The 24,870-nt window shown below is 40.0% G+C and overlaps 1 protein-coding gene across 1 annotated transcript in view; it reads left to right on the top strand.

The window, feature by feature from the left end:
• The window catches only part of csmd2 (CUB and Sushi multiple domains 2), a 227,600-nt gene that overhangs the window by 89,556 nt on the left and 113,174 nt on the right, over nt 1-24,870 (top strand). Inside the window, exons 6-11 of the mRNA XM_056398872.1 lie at nt 9,734-9,846; nt 11,677-11,754; nt 14,335-14,422; nt 15,579-15,703; nt 19,550-19,671; nt 22,275-22,378. Coding sequence (XP_056254847.1) covers nt 9,734-9,846; nt 11,677-11,754; nt 14,335-14,422; nt 15,579-15,703; nt 19,550-19,671; nt 22,275-22,378 — 630 coding nt within the window. The remainder of the gene's footprint in view (nt 1-9,733; nt 9,847-11,676; nt 11,755-14,334; nt 14,423-15,578; nt 15,704-19,549; nt 19,672-22,274; nt 22,379-24,870) is intronic.

The raw sequence follows: 24,870 nt of genomic DNA, 5'->3' as shown, positions 1-24,870 counted from the left end.
ATAAGTGGTCTGAGTAGGTGGTAATGTGAGCACAGTTTCTTGCCAAAAAGGTTTTGAAAACTGCATAATCACAACCTGAGCTGCTCCACTCCTCCCACCTTGATGTAAAGGGGGAGCATTTGGTTACTGGAACAAGTGCAAGCATAACAAAATGGACTTGACTAAAATGACAACGTGGCCATGTTGGTGCTATCAACAGCTCAGCGGAGGCATGAAAATAGTTTTAGTCTTATTTATTTCTGTACAGAGAGACTCTTCAGAGTTTATCTGAAAAGATGCCAGAAAAAGCAGCACAGTGGGAATTGAGTAAGAAATCAATGATAACTAACAATACTGAAAGATAAGGAAACCATTGTAGGCCATATAAGAGCTGAAATAGCAGTTGTATATTGAAGCGGGTGATTTATAGTAAAACTGAAGTGTGTGGGTAGTAGCCATTGAACCCAAAAATGATGTACAAGTATAGACGTGGTGGATGTTTTTTTTCCCAACCACTTTGGTGTGGTAAAAATGTCTCCCTATCATTAATCGTCTCCTACACTATTTTCTTATTTTGTACTGATTCAAGCAGACTGGTGTGTCAGGATTTGTTTATGGTGGTGTTTACTAAGAACAGGTAAAATAAAAGAATAACCTTTAAATGATGAGAAAAAAATCCCCACAGCTTTGGAATTCCTCTCAAATAGCCCTTCAAAATAAACGTAGATGGATTTTAATTGTCGTTATTACTTTGTATATTTTTCCCACTTGTAGTTAATTAGCTTGCTTTATACTTTATGTCGACCTTTATGTACTGTACTACCCTTTAATACGTGGGAGCCTTGGGGCTTATTGTTTTAAAGGGAAAATTCTGACTCTGCACTTTTCAGGGCCTTCATTATAAAAAGTGCACAGGAGCAGATTGTATAGCAACATAGGTTTATATGCCATTTAGTTTTATGATTGCCAGTAAGTTGCTGTTGCTAATGGGCTGATGTTAAATCATGCATGAATTTAATGTCCACATGACCCAAAAAAAAAATAATAAAATGATGCATTTATTGGGCATTTCCTGAAACTGACAGCACTCATCTCTGGTGCGCATATGTAAAAGAGATACAGTAATAACGTAAATCAGCAATACAGGGGAAAATTCGTAGATAGTGATGATTACAAAAAGAGGAATGGAATGAGAACAGGAATGATCCTTCTTGAGTGCTGTATTGTGCATATATGATTTTCAGCCTGGTGAGGACATGCTAAATGTTGAAGCATATGCAAGCATGCACAAATTCAAATAAATACAAACAGAAATAAATGCAAAACCCCACAGATCCTTCTCTCCTAACACAATGATGTAGTTATTTCAGGATGCGCTGGTATCAGGGGAATACAATGTGCCGGCTCTGTTTGGGGGATTTGACAGTGTTGCCAGGTTCAATATCATTAGCATGGTTTCACCTGTCTCCTTGCATACTGCGTCATCTCAGACTCACTTTGAAAAACGGAACAGCTCATATACACAAACCATAAGGGGAGACAAAGAGTGAGACAGAGAGACATGAGGAAGGGAAGGGAGAGAGTAATTGTCCACCGTATCATGAATGTCCATCTTAAACGGACAGTTCATCTGATATTGAATCGTATTATTAAAACAGGTGAAAAAAGATCATTCCACTAACCTCTGGGACCTCGACTTGTCGTTTTCACACTTTGCTTTATAAGGATTGAACAAACAAGATGTAATGTGTTAACTGATGAGCTTTAACCTCCTAAGACCCGAACTCTTGCGTGGCGTGCATTTTTAATTTCTCTTTGCTATTTATGCTGATTGGGACCTGAGAAAAAAAATGTCCACATATGAGGACATTAGTTTTAAATTTCGATTACTGAGTGGCAGTATAATATCCTCATATGTGGTCACCAGGCCCTTGTTGAGAAAAAGTTAGTATTGTGGTCTAGAGAACCCAAAATGTGAGGTCCACATATGTGGACGCCAGGTCCTAGGAGGTTAAAGGTGCTTGTACATGGATTTTGTAACCCAGGCAATTTATCTATTCCTTTTTCCCTGCTTAATGCTAAGCTAAGCTAAAAGGCTTTGGGCAGTAGCTTCATACTGTATTTATCGTAGCAATTCGAGAGTGGTGCTGGAGCTCTCAGCAAGAAAGTGAAGAGGCATATTTCCCAAAATGTCAAACTGTTCCTTTAACAAACGGATGAATACAACAATAGGAAATATCTAATAAAAAATACTACTGATATAAATCAGTCCTATCCTACACATCACATATAGTGCACTTTGGTAACCTCTAGTGGTAGTATCATAAAAGACAAATGCCATAGACAAGACACCTTTAACAGAATCGCACTTTCATGTGTTTTTAACAGTTTTTGGATGACAATAGAGTTCCATAGCACAATATGAGCTGTATCAGGCTGTGGCCAAATAGGATTCATATTGGAAATGTTTTACTCTTTTTGGTTTCTTTGGAGGAAGCATGTATTTTCAGTGCTTGTATTGCAGTCATTGGGATTGGTTTCTGTGTGTCATTGTCGCCTAGACTTTGCTCACAGGCAAATAAAAGATCAATTATAGAGCATGGCTTGCTCGGTAGAGGGAGAAAAGGTAACTAGCTGAACTATGGAAGTGACACTCTTCCGAATCATTCAGTGAGGATTGATGGTAATGAGAAGTACGATCTTAGGATTGTACGTACTAAATGTAGCCAGTACACGTTTCAGCCTTGAGGGTTATTTGTTTAAAATAATACTCAAGTGTTCTCTAAATGGCTTTTTTTTTCATCACACTGCGTCGGTGGCTTTTGCCTGTCTTACTTCTTTCTATCTCCCCAAACCTCCTGTAGAAGAAAAGGATGGTGTTCCTGTAATCGGCCCTAGGATATTATTGGCGTTTCATTTATTGTTGTGTTTGATATATCTACAGGGAGAGCTCAATTATCACTGCCGCTTTTAAGAGTGACCTTGGAAACTCATTTGTTTTTCTCCCGTTAACCACGGATCCAATACTGCCCGCAGACGATTACACCCATCGAGAACTGCACAGATATTGTTTTGAGTAGTGCGATGTGATTGATGGTGTGTGCACAGTCCGTGTGTGTCTTCATCAACCTTCGATGATGGTGAAACGTGTCAGCTGTGTTTGACAGGAATTAAACAGAGGGGAAAGAATGGAGAGAATAGCCACTAGTTAGAAAACGCCTGTGTGTGTATTTTGCTTCAACTTCAGTCAGACAAGTAATTTGCGCCTGTGTGGGTCATTTTGTTGAAGGCAAACATTCTCAGTCACGAGGCTCTGTATGGTTCCTTCACTATATTGTTCTATTCATTAGCAGTTCAGTCCTGTTGCTTTGCTCTTTGTGACTTTGCTTACATCTACCTTGACTTTTTGAGCAAGAGTAATAAATCACACTGATGCTGGGATCAATTGTGGAACAAGTGGCACTAAATTCTTTACTTCCAAGAATTAAGCAACTTGAGTTTATGTCTCTGCTCCGCTTGTCTATATGCCTATTTGCAAAACATCTCCTGAAGGTCAGGATGCAGGAACCTGATTAACTCTGTAGACAGATTCTCTCAAAATTGACTTCAGTGGATGAATTAATGGGGTCACCCTCCTCTTCTGGCGGGCCACTTTTTTTGGAGAATGGACTGGTATAAATATGTGCTCGAAATTGTAAGAGTGTATGATCTGACAGGTTGTGACTGAACAAAATCAAAGCAAAACAAACTCCAGGGCTCATACAACAGCATGAGCTGTGGGTGTAGCCAGGGATGCAAACTGTGAGGTGCAAGTAAAACTCCATCACTAAATGATAGGAAAAACTATTTTTATTGGATAACCTTTGATATATTCTGAGTTTCATATACATAATGTAGGGTGTAATTAATGCAATCCACATCGACCTTAGAAATTCACTTTTATATTCATCGGCACCATCCAGAACTATTGCAGCTGCCGTGACTTGAACCTGTTCTTCAGCCATCAGACAGTCTTTCTACTGTCACTGTTAATTTAACAGATGATTGCCATGACCCAAACTATGCTGATATCCCTGACAGAAATTAAACATTGTTTGATGTCTATTTCATGTCATAGTGAGGAAACTTCACACTTCTCTCAGCATATAGACTTTTTCTTGTGTGGCTACTATACATTTCTCTTTGGTGACAATGAAACAGCATCGCAGAGTATCCTATATAAGTTTAGTTTCGTTTGCATAGGTATTAAAATCGGAAGAGTACATCATCAATCAAAGCACCATTACTTTCATGTTTCCTGTCTGTGAAAAAGCAATCCGAGGAGCTAACATGTAGCTGACAACTGGTTATGAATGGCAAAATGTTTGTTCGAGTGGCAGTTGTACCCATGGTTATCCCCAAGTTTAAGGTGGGATTGACCATCAATGGGATCTCCATTGTTTTCAAAATGATCTAAAGACAAAAAGTGGATTTGCAGGAAGCTTCTAGGTAGGCTTGAGGAAATGTGAAAAAATTAAAAAAAAGATTTCAAAAAAAAAGAAAAAGAAGGGAACAGGAGCCAAGATGAAGGCAGGTTCATTGTTCTTCCCAAAAGGAAATTTCTTTCAATCAGTGTCCATATTATATGTTCTGTGAGGGCAGAAAATGAGTTGTGGGAAGAGGAAGAAAGGAATCCCTCAGATGATTTAACAAGGCTTTCTGATGGGGCCAGAGGTCTGTGCATGAATAAAACATGACGGGCTGAGAGAGGAAGAACAGACATTTAGGCTCTGTTGGACCAGGGAGTTTAAGGGAGGAGTAGGCACGTTGGCTCTGATGGCTCTGCAGTCTTACTGGCTTGGCCAGTGGTGGTTTTCAACTGCCTCTGCAGTGCCTTGTTTTTTGCACTCAGAGTTTCGGCCCAGTGCAGCACAGACTCAGGAGACATATCTGCCCTGAAGGCCTCTCTTAATACTTTGGCCTTAACTTACAGTGTAAGGTTGATGGTTTTTACTGCCTGGGTGGTTGTTGTTTGAAGAAATGAATCGGTTCTATGTCTATGTTGTTAGGAGCAGGGGGGGTCTGGTAGTTCATTTAAACCCCCAGTGTATGTCTGGTCTCAGTTACATCTGAAGGTCACAGCTACAGCTCCACTGCCAGTGCCTTAATATTGCCATTCTGGACTTAAGGGGTCTTCCACACTGATTAGTTTTACCTGAGAAAGGTGTGTGTGTGTGTGTGTGTGTGTGTGTGTGTGTGTGTTGATATCCGTATCCGCTTTTTTACCGTGGATATTTGCTAGTGGTGATGTATGCGTGTCTGCATGTACATCTGGATAGGCTTGCTTGTGCTATAATTCACATAGCCTCATTAAAATGCTAAAACTTTTGGCTTTAAAGTCACAGTGACCCGTGGTCTGCTGTAAGCACCAGGACCTGCATACTGAGCAGAGCTCTGATTGATCTGCTTAAGTAGCTGCAATTAACAGAGATGTTCTTCCCCGAGTATCGGCCCTCTCTCCACCGCACGCGTGCAAACACCAAAACATGAACACATACTGTATATGGTCAACAGATGAATGAATTTGTGATTTAATGCGCTTGATCCTAATGCGGAGTTAGCCACCTTTGACACCCAAACTCCACCCATGACTGATTATGCATAGAGTAATTTGACACCTTACCCCTTGAACAGAAAACAGAAGACATGAAACGATGAATATAAAGCGGAAAAAAGGCTGATTCCACTGAGGAAAGGTTGCTGAATTGCCTGATGAAGACGACCTTTGTTCTAAATCCTAAAAGGCATTAACAATTTAATGAGTCGCCTCACATCAGTATGGAAGGTATCTCTATGCTTGTGTTACGTAAAATGGATTTGGACTAGTCTTGCCTATTTCTAAGACCATCGATCACAATTTGAAAATGAAAAGACAGGAAAAGAAACAGACTTCAGATACACCCAAATCAGATGTTGCTTGTAAAGGTTGTGTTACCATTTCAGACTTTTTTATCAGTGTTGGTATCATGCAGTTTGAATAAAAGAGCTGCATTGAAGCCCATCTGTGCGTGTGTGTGTCAGAGTGTGGTTCAAAGCTCAGCCCCCTCAGTCAAGAACACCACTGCCTGCCTCCATCACCTTGCCTTTGCCCAAAATACATTTCTTGGACAATCATCAAAAGTTTGACTCAGTCTGTGGAGCTTTGGGGCCTGGAAATGGAAACTGATTTAGCACCGCACTCTCAAGACAATTCTGCAAAAAATCTAATATGGTCGGCGATAGAGCGAGCGAGAGCGAGGGGGTGAGGTGAAAAGGAACTGTAGAGGTAGCTACAACACCCTTCAGCAGACCTCCATCAGCCTGCTCAGGAGTTTTTCTGTTGCTCCCCTTGGCCACTTTCAGCCCAAAACTTTAATGTTCAGAGCAAAAAACTCGGGGTGGACCATGAAATGGGGAAAGGCAGAGGTGACATTGGGTCAAAATGATATTTATGGTGGTCTTTTCATCCCTTATCCCATATTTATTAATCGCCTAATCCTTAATGGCATATCCATCAGTTCTGATCCTCTGCCACTGCCACAGTTATCAGAATCTGAAGTCAGTCTTTAGCTTTATTGTAGCGTGTTAATGAAAGTTGATTCCAGCTCAAATTACGCTTTAATTCAAAAGGCCGCTTTCATTTGTCCCCATGGTGAAAAGGGGAGTAACTCAACACAAGTGAAAAGAGCAGTTGGCTCTGGTGTTTGGGGGCCTTTGTATGTGCATCAGGGGTGGGGGTGGGGGGGGGGGGGGGGGGGGGGGGGTCATATACTGTAATCCATTGGCACAAGCTTTGCTACCAAGTATATTGAGCTGTGGCAGGTCCCAGCCATGTACTTAGAGCCAGAGGTGATTCTGGCGCTCTCTGTCCGACTAGTATCACTCCAAACGGACATGTGCCAGACCCTACATGAGCCCCCTCCTTCTGTTAAGTGATAAAACATCCCCCTGAGGCATGCTGACTCACTTTATCAGTCTTGCACTTGCCGTTGTAAATCAAGGCCAGTGTCACACAGCATGGCTTCACATTTCTGCCTTATTTTCATTATGCCATGTAGCCTCCAGGCCACACTGAAAGGAAGGACAAAAATAATAATCTGATCAGATAAATACCTTAATTATTCCCATGTTTAAAAATAAAAGAAGAAAGAAACCCAGCGCCAACAAAGACAAAGAGCGTGTGTTAATGAATTGATGTGGGATATTTACTTCTATTTTTTGTCTTTAGAGAGTTTAGAATATATGGTGCAGTAACTGGCCCTGTTTGAAAGGCATTCAAGAGAGTATAAGGAATATACTTTATGTTTTGTTTTTGATTCTTTACCATTATTTATACACAACCGTTCTAATTATACCTAAAGCTATTTGAAGAAAACCTTTAATTTTATTGCTTTAAACACCTAGCTGAGGGTTGGTATATCTCATGTTAAATCATTTGGTGTTTGGAGTTTTTTTGCATTATCAGAAGCAGCAAAAGTAGGTTGTGTAGAGCAAATACAAGATGAACTCAGGGGTTAGTATTTACAGCAATATAGCCACTGGGTAGTGCAGTTGCTCGAGCAGGGGTGTTGTGGAATGTACATACTTAAACGCACGTTTCACACTCACTCTGGTCAACACTCAATTTTACACACACATCTTTACCCGCTCCAAACACACAGTGCTTTTTATGAAGGCCTCTGAGGTTGTATTAAAAGGAGCTCATTCATCTGGTTAGGAAATGTGGTCAACCCCAACCGTGCTCTCGACCCTGACCTTAACCTTTTGAGAATCGAACTGTTTGATTAGTGAAGCTTGTTTCAATGGAAATCTCTCAACCAAGGGTTGAGGTCATTGACTTCACTGACCTACAAGTGAGGGGATGGAAGCCACACAAGCTACACGCTGAAAGCAGTCATGGGAGAGAGGAGAAATAATTAAAGGTTTCATCAGTGACATAATTACTTTTCTACATTCTGCTCCATTTGTCTGCTTGCAGTGTGGCTGAAAAAGCCAAATCACTGACATTTTGATACGCCATATTTCTTCCTCATTTTCTCATTGTCTTTTTTCTCGCCTGTGGTTTGTCCTACTATGCCTCCTAAAACTCTCTGGCTCTTCCTGAAACCCTAGACGTGAGTCTGTGTTCAGCTTAATAAATTGAACTACTGAACAGTGTGGCTTATTTTATAAATGAAGGAATGTCTGTTTTCATTAAAAAACAAACAAACAAAAAAAACAGATTCTGTCTACATCCAGAAACCTACGTGCTTTTAATTGATCCTAAGAGAGCTCTACATTGCAGTCAGTCATGTATCTCTTCATGGTAGATCCCTGTCTGTTGTTGGTTGGAGCTGTATGTTTACAGCTGTTTTGTTCTTTTGCCCCTGTGACACAAGTTCACAAAAATATTTTTGCATTCAAAGAAGACTAGTTATTATCTTAAAAAATGTCTCCTACCTTTCTCAGTCTTTTTCTCTGTTGTTAATTATTTAATCAAAATTCACTTTCCGATCTCTTTGGCTTTTTTTCCAGTGGTGTCACTGAGGGTTGGGTGGAGGTGTACCTTAGTTTGCGTCTACTCTCTAGGGTGAAGCAGATATGTAGGTAGGGGAGATGAGGTGGACACAGTTGGGGAAATGTAATTTACTGTTGGGGAATTGGTATGAATGCAACTTATATGAATGTGTGCATGAGGGTATAGGTGCACATACTGTCCCAAGTGTTAGTGTGTGCGTGCATGCGTGCGTGCGTGTGTGTGCAGGCGCACGTGCGTGCATGTACGTGCACACGCTTGTGTTAGTGTGTTTCGAGATAAAACATGATGTGTCCCGAAATGACTTTGCCTTTAACAACTGGAGAGATGCCTGGTAAGCAACTGCCCTCATTAGCATACAGATCAGGAGGCACTGTAAGTGTTTGTGAAGTATAATTCACTATTGCCTTTTGCAAAGCAATAAATGGAGTGTCCTTTCTCTGCAAATGCCAAAGCTGGTCTTTCCTGGTCCCATTATTTTTATTGGGCTACAGTTTGGTTAAGAGTCGTTAACATTACAATTCCCCTTGAGTGTTAGACCCTCCCTTTAATAGATCTCAAAGGTGCAGCATTTTAACATCTCTAAGTCGCGGCCACATTAATTTTTAAACATTAGTATAATTATCATAAACAAACAGGACAATCACCAGAAAGACTGGCAGGTTCTGCCAGCCTCTACAATATATTGTCTGCCATTGGACTTGACTTTATTGGAAATCATGATGGATTGCATAATTGGGTTATGTTACAAAACAGAAGCACAAGCAGAGCTACTTTCTTGCAGTAGCAAATGATAGAGTAAATAACAGATGATAGAGAAGTTAATTTCTATATATTTATTTTCACATAAGAAATAACGTGTGCATCAATTACAGTAATTCATACAGTTAAATATATCTAACACAGTAACATTTTGTACTCATATCTTATGGGGTAAACATTTCATGCCTTGAATAACTAAACTAAATGAAATATCTATGATGACTTTGAAATGACCTGAAACAGATTCATTAGCTGAGTCCATGTGTATCAGTGCTGATAAAGCTGCTACAGATATTAATGGAAACGTAACCTTAACCTGAAATCATTTATGAGTGTACATGCTATGCTAAACCTTACATCAATTCGCAATCCGCTACCTTTGTATTTGCATTTTAAAACGCTCATATGCTAATATGCTAATAATGTAAGGCGCTCTTCTCTCTGTCTCTGTGTCTACAGGTTCACTGGCCCCAACCTTCCCTCACCCATCATTAGCAGCAAGAACTGGCTTCGACTGCACTTTACCTCTGATGGCAACCACAAGTTGAGAGGTTTCAGCGCCCAGTACCAAGGTAAGAAAATGAGATGTTTTCATAGTTTGAATCATTTATGATTGACCACCTTCAGATCACAACCTCAACTTCGTTGTGTGGCAGGTTTAACTTTTCTCAGAAGGATCAGCAAAGTTTGGAAATCTCGAATGCCAAAATCATAATATAATATCCATATGTTTGCAAGAAATAACAAAATCTAGTCATCAACAGCCCCTAATAGCAAAGATATCAACAAAACTCCATGAGCTTTCCTCTTATGCCGCCCTCAGGCCAAAACCCGAACTTTGTACAAAATGTATCTCATGATCCAAGAAAAAGATGGCCATGAAATCTCTTCAGCACATTCTTGCTTTTAAGGGAATGAAGTGTGAGACCCGAACAGAAAAACCATCAATATCTTCTCAAATTCAATAAAAAAAACATCTGTGAGGTAGACTGGCATCATTCATCTTGTTTCTAGTGCAAATGAGCTGACATATCCATAAATGATCACTCTCTATCATAATTTAAGATTTTGCAAGTTTTGAAATTGTACTGGCAGCAAGAGAAATTATGTTACTATTTTGGCACAATAGTTGTGATTGCTTTCAGAAAAACAAGATTTGCAGACTCTTTATTGGAGTGTCACATAATATATATAACACACAGGCATGTGGAAAAGCCTCTCTCTGCTGTGCATCCATTTCCCGTCCCATTACTCTTAGAGGGTTCAGGGGTCAACTCTCTGAATGGATGAGCAGGGAAAAAGGATTAGTTCATCCACAAAATAAAGGTGATCTCTAAGGATCTCACCTCTAGCCAGCTGCTGGGAATCTCAGAGGCAATGGCGAGACAAAAAGAGGAGAGAAAAAATAAAGAGAGAGAGAGAGAGAGGGATGAAGAATATGCAAAGGAAAAGGCGGCGAGCCTATGGGATTACAGGTTCAATGTTCGATAAATATGTTTAGAAGATCAGAGAGAAACAGGAGACTAATACTTTAATTAGATTAAGCACTGACTCCATCTCAACCACCCCCCCACTAGCCCCCACCCCCACCAGCCATTCTCATCATGAGAGTTCCCATGAATCCACAGCAGCAGCATGTTGCAGTGATGAAATGAATGCTGATTGAATATCTTCATTAGCTTTGTATCTTTTCTTCTTCAGTGTCCTTCATTGTATATGGCACAGAAACCAACCCCCACCCAGTCAACCCCTGCACCTAACAGCTTAGGTTCTTTACTAGGGGATTTTTTTCCCCCTCCTTTTTGTAATCAGGGTAAACAATCTGAAAAGAGGTTATTCATTGTGATCTTTCTTCCAGACACACAATAAACAGACTTTTTTGACACATGACTCATATTAGTTTTGAATTACAATGCAGATGCAACTAAGTAAAGGATCAAAACACATTTGTGCAAAACAAGTAAAGTTCCATTGTCAGGAACCATCAAAGTAATTAAATAGGGTGAGTGTGAAGGGGTGCACAGATAATGCTGATGGTGTTTTTGAATTTGGTGAATAAATATGCATTTAGATGAACCTCTTACTTTGCAGGCAGCGATGACATTGTTTTTTTTTATTTTTTCCGCCATTATCAGGAATCTCGGTAATTTAAACTCCATATTCTTTATTGGACTGAAATGAGTGATTTTGCTCCTTACATACTCTGCCTTCTAATCCTAATAATCAAATAATAAAGTTGTTCCCTTCACTCTTCATTTCACAAGAATGCAAGGAAATTGCATATTACTGAGCTCTTTTTTTCAATGTAATCTTAATGTATGGGAATGTATGTGTGGGTGTCGCTATGGCACTTTCTCTTGTCTAATACCCTGCACGTCTCTCTGCTCTGCTTTCCTCTACAGTGAAGAAGATGACTGAGCTAAAGTCCCGAGGTGTGAAGATGTTGCCTAGCAAAGACAACCACCATAAGATATCAGTGTGTAAGTTACAAATCTTGACTACCATATGTCTTTTGCAAATAAACTGGACTAATTGATAGTTTCACTTGTTAAAAGGCAGTGGCCACTGAGTTATCAAGGGAGAAAACAAGCGAATGATTCTAAGAAAACTTAAATCTTATATCTTCTCTCCTTGGCCCTGGCAATGGCAGCTGATGTCTCCTTTTTTCTCATAGCGCTGCAGACTGACATCAGTGCCAATCATGATATAAGTCTGTGATGTTTCTAAGGCCTTAAACATTTTTGCTCAAAGATAAGCAGTGAGTTTAACTGCAGCAGAAGATGAACATTCAACTTTGCTGTAAAAAAAAAAAAATATTAATACAAGTGACTCAAGGGTCTGTACAAGAAAGAAAAAAAAAAAAAACCCTGAACCAGTGACTCAGCCTGTTGACTCCACATCATGTGCACCTAGCTTTGGGAGATGCAGTCCTGTTCTTCTCTTCACCTTTTCTAAATTCTTGGTCAAAGTCATTTAAAAGTTTTTTTTCAGAACTCCTTGGCAAGAGAAAAGGGTAACTGCTGACTGTTGAAAGAGGTACAAACACAAAGGACACACAGTCTGTGCTAGAGATGCCATTCTAATGGCAAATGGACAGGAGTAATTGCATTGGTTGCTCTTTTCGCCATAGCAGCCTCCTTTGCCCTTGCTCTCTCTCACCCTCTGTCTGAGTTCACTGTTCATTATCCCATTTGGCGTTATTTGAACATCTGGAATATTAACGGCTTGAGAGCTATGAGTCACCTGACTAGAGTGGCACAGAGAGACGGATGTGAAAGGGTTTAAGGACAACCTGTTTAACAAAAAAGAGGTGCATTAATGCTAATCCTGCCTCAAGGCCATTTTCAGTTCATTTTATCCACTTCTACCTCCCACTTTATCCTCTGCTTTTAATCTGTATGTCTCTTGGAAAAATCTTTTTTTTCTTTCCTTTTATTATTGTGGCCTTAATGCTTTTTATTTTCACTTTACCTTCTTCCACTTTACGTTTCCCTCTCCATAGTATTTCCAAATTATTTGACTGCTTGTGACCCTTAATGGAAGGACAGGCATTATTTTCAAGTATAAGTAATTAAGTTCATCACTTCGATTATTTTTAAAAAATCGTTAGTAACTATTTGTACCTCAACAAATAATTAGTCCTTAAAAATATATCAACGTTTCATCCTGTAACATGCAAAAATGCGTCCTTAGTATTTTCTTCACATCTAAAGCAAAGTTTACCAAATGTTTGATAAATAAAAACTCTCTCTCCAATGCTTTTAAATGATTGAGTGACTCCAAACCCTCCTCTCAGCAGATGAATTGCCAGACTTGATCCCCATCAATACCTCACTGTTTGCTGCTATAACCAAATACTGATTTTGCATTGAATTCTTTAAAATCTAATCATATGATTTTTGTTTTATATGTAGGGATCAATTGTTTTTGAATGTGACAAAATACAGTATCGTCTATGAAGATTAGAGTAAGCCTGACATTCACAGTCTCCTCTTCTGTTTATTCAACAGTAACCTTAAACCTGTGTCATCCTTTCCGTCTTCCATTCTTTTCCTTACTAGTGCTGACACCAGTGGGGCCTTGTTTTAAATCTGTTGCCGTTTTGCCTCAAACTGGGACCCTGGCCAATGAGCAGGTGTCATATTGATTTGCCCCTGAAGACCTTTGACCCCTCCCAGTCAGTCAAATGGTTACTGGTCCTGGTTGGCCAAGTTTTTATTTGACCTCTTTCTGGCACTTTGCCTTCCACTGTTTTGCACCCTGTGACATGATTTAACGGAGCACCACCAGGGATGTGCTCTGGGATAAAATGTTCTTGGTAAAATAAAAAAAATGTTGAGCAGGTCAAGGTATGCTAAAATGAGTTGATATATGCAAGTGCAGTGCAAATATCAAGCACCTGTGACAATATGAAAAAGCCAAGGGAACTGTTAGAACTTATTCCACTCATCAGCCTTTTAACCTTAAATTTGTTTGGTTATGATAAATCTGCATTAAGTGACTATTGGCCACCAGAGGGCCGAAAGTAAAACATTTCATAACAACAAGATGTGATATAGCTGATCTACTTTTTATGTTCTTTTTTGAAACATAAAGATGGTAAAGACGCTTTTAAGCGAAAGTGCATAGTAAATGCTAGTTAGACATGTAAGGGTGTTGAGGAGAGTAGGTGTTCTCAGAAGACATCAGTCTTCAAGAAATTCTTGAAGCTGGAGAGGGACGTTCCTGCTCTGATAGCACTTGGTAGCTCATTCCACCCTCGAAGAACCACAGATGAGAACAGTCTGGATTGCGATAGCCTTGTGTGCAGGGATGGCAACGAACCTTCACCTAAACATCTAATCAAACTTGAGCAATATGGGCAACACATGTTGTATCCTACTGCCTGTCAAATGCATGTCCAGTAAATTTTTCATAGGCCCTTTTATATCTATGTTAGTTTTTCTTCCTTTCCTTTCCAGCAAAATATGACATTTTAAGAATAAACAAACTTTGTTTAAGCTTTCTTTTGTTGAACAATCTGTCCTTTCTTCATCCTTTTTTTTGTCTTTTCTCATTAGTGTCTCAGATGGGTGTCGCCCAAGGACACAACATGTGTCCAGACCCAGGGATCCCAGATCGAGGGAAAAGAAAAGGCTCAGACTTCAGGTAAATGCAAGTGAAGAATGATTTCAGGAGCAATTAATTAACTGTCAAGTGTAACTGAGTAGATGAAAGATTCCTGAACAACAGCGGGATGAATGACACAACATGAATGATAGATAATACAAGTTTTCTTTGGCAAAGATGCTCATCAAGTGACTTTCCAATGAGACAAGTGATAAACATATTAGGCTATATTAGCTACTGTATATAACTGACTAATGTATACTGGCTTGAGCTATACAGCATAGCTATACTGCAAGAGGCCTGTGAAAAAAATGTCAAGGTAATTTATTTTCTATGCTTCGTTGAAGCTATTGCGTCCATTAATATAATTTTTAATTTTCAATGGGACTATTCTTGCTCTTAAGAAGTTTGTTTCACATTCAGTATAATATTTTTTTTGTCGGTTGAGTTGTCTTATGTTAAAATGAAATAATAATGAATGCTTCCTACTTGCAGAGTTCCTTGGAGGTAGTAAATTACAGGTTCTTCTTTTTTAATTTAGTTTTTAAATGTTTACAGTTTACTGCTGTAGCAATGGGACAACCTTTATTAATAAGTACATTTCATAATGTCTCCTGTGAAATTGTGCTTTTTAAAATTCAGCCCCAACATTATTCCAAACTGAACTCCCAGTTTATTGTTAATGACTTTAACTTTGTTCACAGTTTAGTTTTAATATAGGGACACTGTTGGGTACTAAAGCAAAATCAGGTACTGCATCTTGAAATGTGCTTCAGCATACAGCACATTACCCAAAGTCATGGCCCATAAAGCCCCTGCAACCAAACCAGATAGAAAAATGTGTACACTAAAATAAATATGCTACCATTTGAGTCACTGCACACTAATAGGCTGCCTCTGTGGAATGGTGATATTACCGGTGGGATTATGGAGTTTCATTCCTGTCAGAGCCATTGTCTCTATCTGTGGTCAAATACAGACAAATGGGTAACATCCATCTCCCACAATGCAGCATTTTTGGAAATCACAGCCGGAAAAAAAAATAATTATATATATATATTTGTATTTTTTTCCCAGTAAACATTTTTTCTTGTTACTCTTACCTCATCTGTACTCTTTCTACCTAATAATGATTTTTATAAGAAAGGTTTGTGGTCCTGATGTTTTCTCTCCCTGTATGCTATCCCAACTGCAGACGAGGAGCCACAGTACATTTCTCCTGTGATGAGGGTTATGAACTGCAGGGCTCAAAGAGCATCAGTTGCCTCAGAGTGACGGACAGCTACGTAGGCTGGAGTGACGATCGGCCCATATGCAGAGGTAAAGACTGTCATGTGGGTTAACTCCACACGTGTAGACGGACAATGTGACCTCCATTTATATCTCCATAATCAGAGCCCTGACTGTGATGTGTTTGCCTGTCAGTCTGCTGTCATTTTGTGCAGATGCTCAGTCTATTTTCCTCTTTTCTATTCCTATTGATTCATTCACCATTTTCACTGTGACTGGCCTGACTTTGACCTTTGCCCAGCATTCTTTTGCTTCCTGCTGTTTAGCCATGCTGGCATAGTGATGCCCATCAGTCATGTCTTCTTCACTTCTGACCATTTATGACAGGGAGGAAAAGTGGTCAGCCTCGCTGTATGGTACTACTTATGCCCATGCTCCCCTCAGTTTCAGTTTTCAGCCTCAGTGAACTGAATTAATCAGACTAAATGTGATTTTTTTTTTTTTAATTTTTGGCAGTATAATTGGTTTCATTTATGGATATCTGACTTATGAAGTGTATTTTTTGGAGAAGGACATGTTGATATATTAAAATAAATCCTAAATCCAATAACAAAATGTGAATAATAAGGCATGTTTAGAATACTAGCTAAATACTAAATACTTAGTATTTTATTTTAGTAGGTAGGACCTCCAACTGCAAAATGTATTTAAAGCATTGCTTTCTATTGGGGTTTAACTTTGGTTTCAATTCAGCTGGGTTCTGATTGTCAGTCCCAATCTGAAAGCACTCAATACAGAGGATCAATTTAAGGCTTCATGTTTGTAATTACTTATGTAGCCCAGATTTGCAAAAATAAAAAAATATTTTGAAATATGCTCTGTGTTCCACCACTAACTTTTGTAAAGGAGAGATTCAAGTAGATAACACAAGCCAAACAAAATAGCTTATTTCTATTCATTCCTCCTTAAAGCAGCTGAAATTGATGTGTTTTCAATAAAAATGTATCAAATGAAAATGTGGAACCAATGTGATAGTATGAAAGCTCCCCTCAGCTCTACAGAACTTTTCGGCAGCAGAAGGCCCACTATACTCTACTGGTTCAACACCAAATGGCAGACAGACACAGTTAGTAACTGGTGAAGCATGAGCATTTAGTAGCTGAAGAGCAACATATTTTTCTTAGGAGTTGGATAAAACTAAAAAACAGAGCTAAAAGAGAGTGAACATTGAACTTAGATTCGTCAGGTTGCCAGAAACACACAACTCAGAATGAATTATGTTATTGCTCCATAACTGCTGGACATGTGAATAAGCAACAGTTTGCTAACAAATTGGCCATATCAACTGAAAAGTTGATGATATGTCAATATTGTGTTTCGAACTCTTTGCCCCCAAGTAGCCAGGAGAAAAACAAATTGCAGGTTTAAATTGGCAGGTGTGCCAGTGGTTGGTTACTTGTTTCACTGATTGAACAGCACCAAATGCTTTGTCATTCCTCCAAAAGGGCCCTGTAACTGCTGAGTGATAACTCAAAAGTTTTAAGTAATTAAGCCAAACAATCCTGCCTATACTGAGGTTGACATGTTGATAAATCACATCATCAGAAAGCGCATTAACAGAACTTATCCTTGAGGTAAGTTGGTCATTGACAGAACTGTACAATTTGTAATAACTGTGCACCATTATTTTCCTTCAAATACACATAGCCTACCGATAGGGAGATTTTTCATCCATGTTTACTTTTATCCCCAGCAGGAACCTCTATGTGACCCATTTTCTACCAGTTTCCTAATTAGGGCTTTTGAACACCATCATCTCTGTGAGATTTGTCTAATGTAATCACCTGCAGAATTTTCGCATTTTATCCACTTTCAGGTGACCTGCAGGCCAATGTTGTTTCTCCAAGCACCTCCATTCTTTCTTGATGATCTCAGAAGGATTATATTGGTGGGGGGATTGTGCTTCGTCTCAACTAAGACACTGTCAGTCACCTGGATTAAAAAAAAAAAAAAAGGTTTTGGTGTTTTATGACATCAAACACAGTGATGAAGGCCTAGTTCTGACACTTTTGTCTTCTGTTTTTCTTTGAACTACAAAAAAAAGAAAATCACACAAAAAAGTGATGGATCCTTTTTGAGTGCAGGCCATAGTATCACCGTCAGCTGGTTTTCTGTTTTATGTAAAGAAATATTCAAGATTGACATAAGATCTGCAAAACTGTCAGTGAAATTGCCCTTTAAAAATACCACATTCCATCATCTTCATTTAACCTTTTGTCACTGTGCCTTTGTTCTTGCCTCACACTGTTTCGATGAAGATTAAACATCAGCCAGGAATAATTGAAGATCTGTAACCTAAATTAGTATTAGTCATCATTAAAATGAACAGCACTATCATTAGCTCTGGGGGAAAAAAAAAATCATTCTCTTAATATGAAATTCACATTTCTGGTCACACTGAGCTGTAACAATTCTTCTTGGTCATGGATTTTGATTGCTGGTCAGCCTGCTGCACTTTGGTGTCTGTCACCGAACACACAGGGTGGCGTGTGTAACAGGCAAAATGATCCCCATGATTAAAGAAAAATAGGAGGGGATGTGATAGCTTCAGTTGGCTTCCTCTTTGCTGTATTACTTTCCTTAAGGTCACCCTCACTGTCAGAACAACTCGTATTAATTACTTTATTCTCACTTTAGCTTCGCCAAAGTTCTTTTTACAATGCAATAGGAGTGATCTGGTGGGAGAGGGGTGGAGCATAGAGCCACTGAGTGGGGCTCAAGCACCCGAAGGACCTCTTGTAGACGTAACTCATTAAAATCAGGGTAGCTGGTTCAGGCCCTTTCAAATACTTTAAGGTTGTCCCCAACATACCTACCCACATACACACTCACCTCCCTCATATTACTCATTAGAAATTCTACTTTAATTTGAGTGGGTGTTGAATAGTTCTGCCTTGTACATGCCCTCAGGCCTTGATAGGAAAAGTCACATTGTCCTTTAAAACATGGTTTGCAAACTGCTCACCTACTCATTTCAATGTCAGTATCAAAGTTTGATACTCAATTTCTGTTTGTTGTATGTATTTTTTTTTTTTTTTGCCATCAGGTTTCCAAAAAACTATGCTTGACAGGTACTCCAACCATATTAACCGCTGTATTTTGTGTACTGCGAGCCATTTTAACTATAGCAGAGGAAGATAAAGACAGTCTGATATCATCTAGTTTGTTTTATTGTTATAATAAATTACACAGCCTGACAATATTTACAAAAAGATCTTCTTTCCAGTGTATTTTAGACTTTTAGACTTGTGTGATTTATATGTTTGATTGAATCTCTTTTTCACAGTGCTACACTAAATTGGCAAGTTAAGTGTTTAGAGAGAGCACTGCAGATGATTTTGTTTAGATGGCTCTTTACTCTTTCTAATTTACCAACCACTTGCCAAACAGCTTCAGCTTTCAAATGTGATGCTTGCTTGCAGTTCAGTCAGGAACACTGACGGGACTTAAAGTTAAGCAAATGCATTTTGAATGGTTGCACAGCTGTATTTTGCGGTTGTCATCATTAGGATCCTCTATAGGATGCCAACCATGCGTCTTGGTAAAGATTGAGCTCAGAGTTTTGAACACCCCCACAGGTTGTTTTTGAACACAACACAGCTAACACAAGGAAAATATGAAATATATATAATGCAGAAGGCAAAATATACAATTGCTAGTAAGAGTAATAAGAAACCTTGACAGGTGGAGGCTGAGACGGTGAAGGAGTGACTCAGCACAACTAGCAGCTAAACAGCATCATGACTTGTGGATTTAGAAGGCAATGCAGGAGAGGGTTTGACACACACTACAGATTTTGCGGTTTATAAATGAGAAATTGTGTCTTTAAACTTTCATTGATCAAACATCTGCCTCTTCCTGTGTCTTCCTCCGTAGCACCGATGTGTGGAGGGCAGTTGCGAGGACCCAGTGGTGTCATCACATCTCCGAACTACCCAGTCCAGTATGACAACAATGCCAACTGCACTTGGGTCATCACAGCCACAGACACATCAAAGGTAAAAGTCATTACCCTGGGGTTTAAAGGGGCTATTTGTAAGTTTTCTCTGCCACCAAATGTGGGGTCTTGCTCGGAGTGACTGGTGGTGATTGTCGCTTGACAAGAGCTTCAGCCATGATTTTGTTTACAAGACAAGAGGAATGAATGAAGGAATGAAGTTTGAAGAAATTTGCTGCACTTGCAACATTTCTTCTAGACTGTTAAATAAACAGCTGTTAATGCTAATGCTGGCTATGTAGCAATAGCAAAACTAACAAATAGCTCCTCTAAGCAACAGTGTGGAGCACTTATTTAGCTTCGCAACAGTAATCGCCTGATATAGTGGTGTCTTAAGTGGTGTGTTTAGCTGCCAGCAAAAAATACCCAAAATAAAACAGGAGTTCACTGGTGTTTTTGCACCTGTTAGGGAGGAACTCTCGAGGAGGCTCTCCTGGCACACATGACTCATTTCATACTTTTATAATTGCTACAGGACATTCAGGGGGCTGTTAAACACACCATGTGACAGAAGGTCTCCCATGGAAAAATGTGAGAGATAAGGGAAATGAAAGGGAAAAGCACGGTGGAGCTGAGCCAACAGAAGACAAAGAGAGTTGTTAGGAACACCTGTGGTGAGGGAGAGAAGAAGAGAGTAAAAACGGTCAGAAGAGTAATGGAGTGGTTTTGAGAGCATGCTCAGAGGATATCATGAAAGTGTCATAGCCATTCTGTTCAGACCATTGACTTTGGAGTTGTGTTCAAGGCCGCCCAGCTGCTTCCCTGCCAAATATCCTTCTCTGAACTCAAACAAAATGGTTTTACAAATCTGTTCTCTTATTGCGCTGCGCCGAGCGAAGGAGAGGCTGTGTGAGGTGAGAGGCAGAAGGCAGAAGGGGTAGTCCGATACAACGCACAACCACCCAACCCCACCTTTTGCTTGGCTGCGTATAAACGCACACTCACCCACTCACACACACACATACACACACACAACACACACACACACACACACACACACACACACACACACACACACACACACAGACACCCTTGGGTATACCCGGCGGGCAGCCTGCTGAAACAGACAACGGTGCTTTGGGCTGTCTCTCGCTCTGTGTCTGGTCCAGATGAAGATGGAGCGAGGCTGTTCTTTCTGTTTAGAGTTGTAATGGGCTTCTATTCCTGCCCGTCCTCACAGGCCCAGCCAGAGGAGATGTTAGGTCAGGCAGCAGGCTGAGGCAGAACTGCATACGGAGGTGGGTGGGATGTGACACAGCGCTGCTAGACTCTAAATCCCACCTCATGACATCATGACTAATGTGGGTTCTTGACAAGCGTCGTTCCTTCATAATATCCTGAAGGTACTGAACGCAGCTGTTTTTAGTTGACAATCTTTCAAGTGTTTATCCGTCAGCTTCGGGGACACAAGGGTCTCCGTTCCAAAACAACCAAAATGTCAAGACATGCCGTGAGAGATCCCAAACAACATAAAGTTTATATATATACTTCCTGTTATTTTATTCCTTTTTTGTTTATTCCTCCTCCCACTCTGCCTCACCTGTTGGCTGGCAGATGTGAGGTGCGTTTGTGGTATGAAACTCTATTTATTGAGTGATCGGACCTATTTTGCCAACACACCATCCATCTCTTCTCTCCACCCTGGCAATTTTCATTAGGCACTGGGTTTAACATAGGACAGAATGCAATTTGCATTTATATAAGCTTTTTCATTAGGCCTTGCTCTCTCAGCCCTCTGAAAACATTAAGAATTTGGCGGAAATCAGTAACAGCTAATTTTAAATAGGAGACAAAGACAGTCCTTCCTTGCTTTGCTATTTTTAAATTTATATATTAATCTCACATATTACCCCTGCTTTTTATGTCTTTATATATCAACATTTTGGATTATAGTAATCAAATCTTATTTGTTTGTCTGTCTTTATCTGACTTGTCCCTTGCTTCCCTCAGCTACAGCACACTTATTGTTTTTCTTACCCTCTCTCCCACACTCCCACCTGCACCACAGAAATTAGATGAAATGAATAGGTGTGTGTGTGTTTTTTGTCTCCTCTTCGCAGTTAAAATCCAGTACATAAATCTTTAAAAACTTTTGTGTCACCTTTATGATGCATATATTCACCTTGTGGACAACCTCGAGTCCCATGCCACATCTCCCTGGTGTTCTTAAAGTCATTCGAAGTCTGGCTAAATAGGCCACAAGCGCGTCTGCAACCTGCTGATTTGATGAGCAAGTAGTAGGGGTCATGCAGACCTTCTGGAAGGCAATCAGATATTTGATTAGTGGGAGAGAGTTTATAATCAACAGACTGAAAGTCAGATGTTACAGAGTATACAACTCATAGTCACGTATGTGAGTATTTACAAGAAAGGAAATAAATTGACACCAGTAAAGCACAGATGTGTTCGATAGAATACACACAGCTGGTACATATGTGTGAATGGAAATGAGCTGGGCAAATATTCAGAGGAGATTGATAGATTGATGGACAGAGGGATGGAAAGTCACAGATGGGAAGGGGTCTCTCCTCTGCACCTGGTGTAGGGAGCGTTCAAACGTCTGTCGCTTATGGTTGTCTTGGCGATGTCCCTGCTGTTGTCTAGGTGATCAAGCTGACATTTGAGGATTTTGACCTGGAGCGAGGCTATGACACCCTGACCGTGGGAGACGGCGAGGTGGTGGGAGACCAGAAGACCATCTTCCATGTGTGAGTGACTCCTTTGACCTCCATCTCTTTGCCTTTCATCTTCCGTCTGTTCTCTTGACTCTTTCTGGCTTTTACTCCGAACCTTCCTCTGTAGCAGTCATTTTCATTTTTGCTACTCATGTTCCATGTAATCATATTCTGTCTTTCTCTTTCTCGTTCCTCTTCACCTTTCTTCTTTTTTGGCACACATGCCTTTTCTCCTCCTCCACTTGCCGGCACCCAGCAGCACCCCTCTCTCTTCCCTTTCCCCTCCAGCCCTTTTCTCTCTGTTGTACTGTTTCTCTTTCATTTCATCACCACCTGATGCAGTAGTGCATGAAAAATAGATGCCGCACCACATTGTCAATCATCACTCTTTTCAATGTTAAAAACAAGATCACAGCCATGTGGTGCAACATTGCGAACTGCATATTGATGCTTCCTAATGGAGTTTGTGATAGCAGATGCTCCATAACAATTCACAGGATGTTGTTATTAATTGTGCTGAAATTTACCACGTTAATAAAGTTTTTATTGATCAATTTTTATGTGAGGCTGCCTCGCCCCGGTAGAACCTGGGAGGAGGTTGCAGATAAAATAAGGGAAAGGTTTGTGGAGGAGGAGTTTGTTGATGAGGGAAGATCTTCCTCACTTGAATATTTTTGTGCACTTGCACATAATTTCACAACACACAAACACTGAAAATGAACTAATCTATTCAATTAAGGACTTCATCTCCCTTTATGGACTTCTTTATGATATGAAAGCAGAGTGAGCAACTCTGTCATTGAGATTGGATGCGCTCTTGCACACGAACAAACTAGAACAATTTAGGGCCAGAGAATATACTGCTGCTATCAGCACAGTTTAACTCAGGACTATATTTTCTTGAATCAGTGGTGCAGGCAAGCGTGTGCAGGGTGTAGGGAATTATTTCTTTTGTAACTTTAAGGTCAGAGGCACATAACCCTACAGCAGCACAGTCATAAATGTGGTGGTTAATCGGCAATGAGTCACGACCAATCAAATCCCCTCTTTTCCTTCACTTGAAAGACACTGCTCACTGACAGTCTGTTAATGGAAAAGAACAGTTTGGTGTGAATATGCCACAAACGGTTTTTCCCCATCAGGGAAATGATGTCGTCATGTGGGAAGAGCATAATTGTCATGAGCAGATAGAATACTTGAAACAGGCCCCCATCAAGAATAATGCTGTAGGCAGCATTTAACTTGCAGGGAAATTATAACACACTATCCAAAGTTGTTAGGCTGGATGTTGATGACAATAGTTCATACCACAGACCTTTATGAAAGTCGTAGGAAACACAGCTGGAAGAAAAATGTTTGATGTTATTTAACTGCATATCATTTTATTGGTCAATCAGGCAAAAGAAAACAAGGTTATAAACTAAACACAATTTGGTAAAGGAGTGCAAATACTACAAGCATTGCAAAGTGCAATGCAAAGTGAAAATCCCCATAAGCTTCAGCATGAATACTGCACCGTGGTGCACACCATGAACACACTACTTATTTAATTTTTCCTCCCACATATACTGAGAAAAGTTTACAGAAACTCACCAAATTGACAACTTATCCAGATACTACTTCCTTGCTACTCCCACCATTCTCCATGTGCTGTCACTAATATTAGAACCCTTAATCACTTACTCTGCAGCTACACATCCTAATTAGAGTTGGGTGGAATTACTATTCAAATAGGATTAAATTACGTCTGTGGCATTGACTGATCTGGCCTTCATTTCCCACTTTCTTGGCCCCAACTGTTTTGAATTAAAGGGTTAGATTTAAAAAAGGCGTCTAAGGTTGGAATTGACTACAGTTTTAGAGTACTTCTCTTTAATGAGAAAAGTCAGATAGTTTTAATATACAGTAGCTTGAGAAAGTATTCAGACCCCATCACTTTTTGCACTTTATTTGGTTGTGATTTAATTGTAAATGAATGAAATTGCCCATTCTTCCTGGCAGATCTTCTCAGGCTCCTTCAGATTGAGTGGCTTGTGTCTCTGAGCTGCCATCCTCAAGCCTCTCCACAGATGTTCATGGGGTTTAAGTCTGGGCTCTGGCTGGGACACTCAAAGACAGCCAGAGACTTTTTTCCAGTGTTTTCTTCACTGTATGTGTAGGGTGTTACTTTCGTGCTAAAAAATCAACCGTCGCCCCATTCTCTGGTTGCCTGCACTCTGGAGCAGATTTACTTCAAGGACCTCTCTGTATTTGGCTGCACTCATCCTTCCCTCAGTCCTGACCACTCCCTCTGCCACTGAGAAGACCCCCACAGCTTGATGCTACCACCACCATGCTTCATCATAGGAATGGTACTAGCCAGGTGATGAGCAGTGCCTGGTGTCTGCCAGGCATACAGTTTGGAGTTCTGCCCAAAGAGTTCAATTTTTGTCTCATCAGATCAGAGATTTTTTCTCATCCTCTCAGAGCTCTTTAATGCTTGCTTGATAAACTCCGAGCAGGCTGCTATATGCCTTTTCCTCCAA

Source organism: Seriola aureovittata, chromosome 16 (genome assembly GCF_021018895.1).
Source record: "Seriola aureovittata isolate HTS-2021-v1 ecotype China chromosome 16, ASM2101889v1, whole genome shotgun sequence".
NCBI classification, from domain to species: domain Eukaryota; kingdom Metazoa; phylum Chordata; class Actinopteri; order Carangiformes; family Carangidae; genus Seriola; species Seriola aureovittata.
The sequence above is the reverse complement of the archived record's forward strand: the minus strand, read 5'-3'. Positions and strand labels throughout refer to the sequence as shown.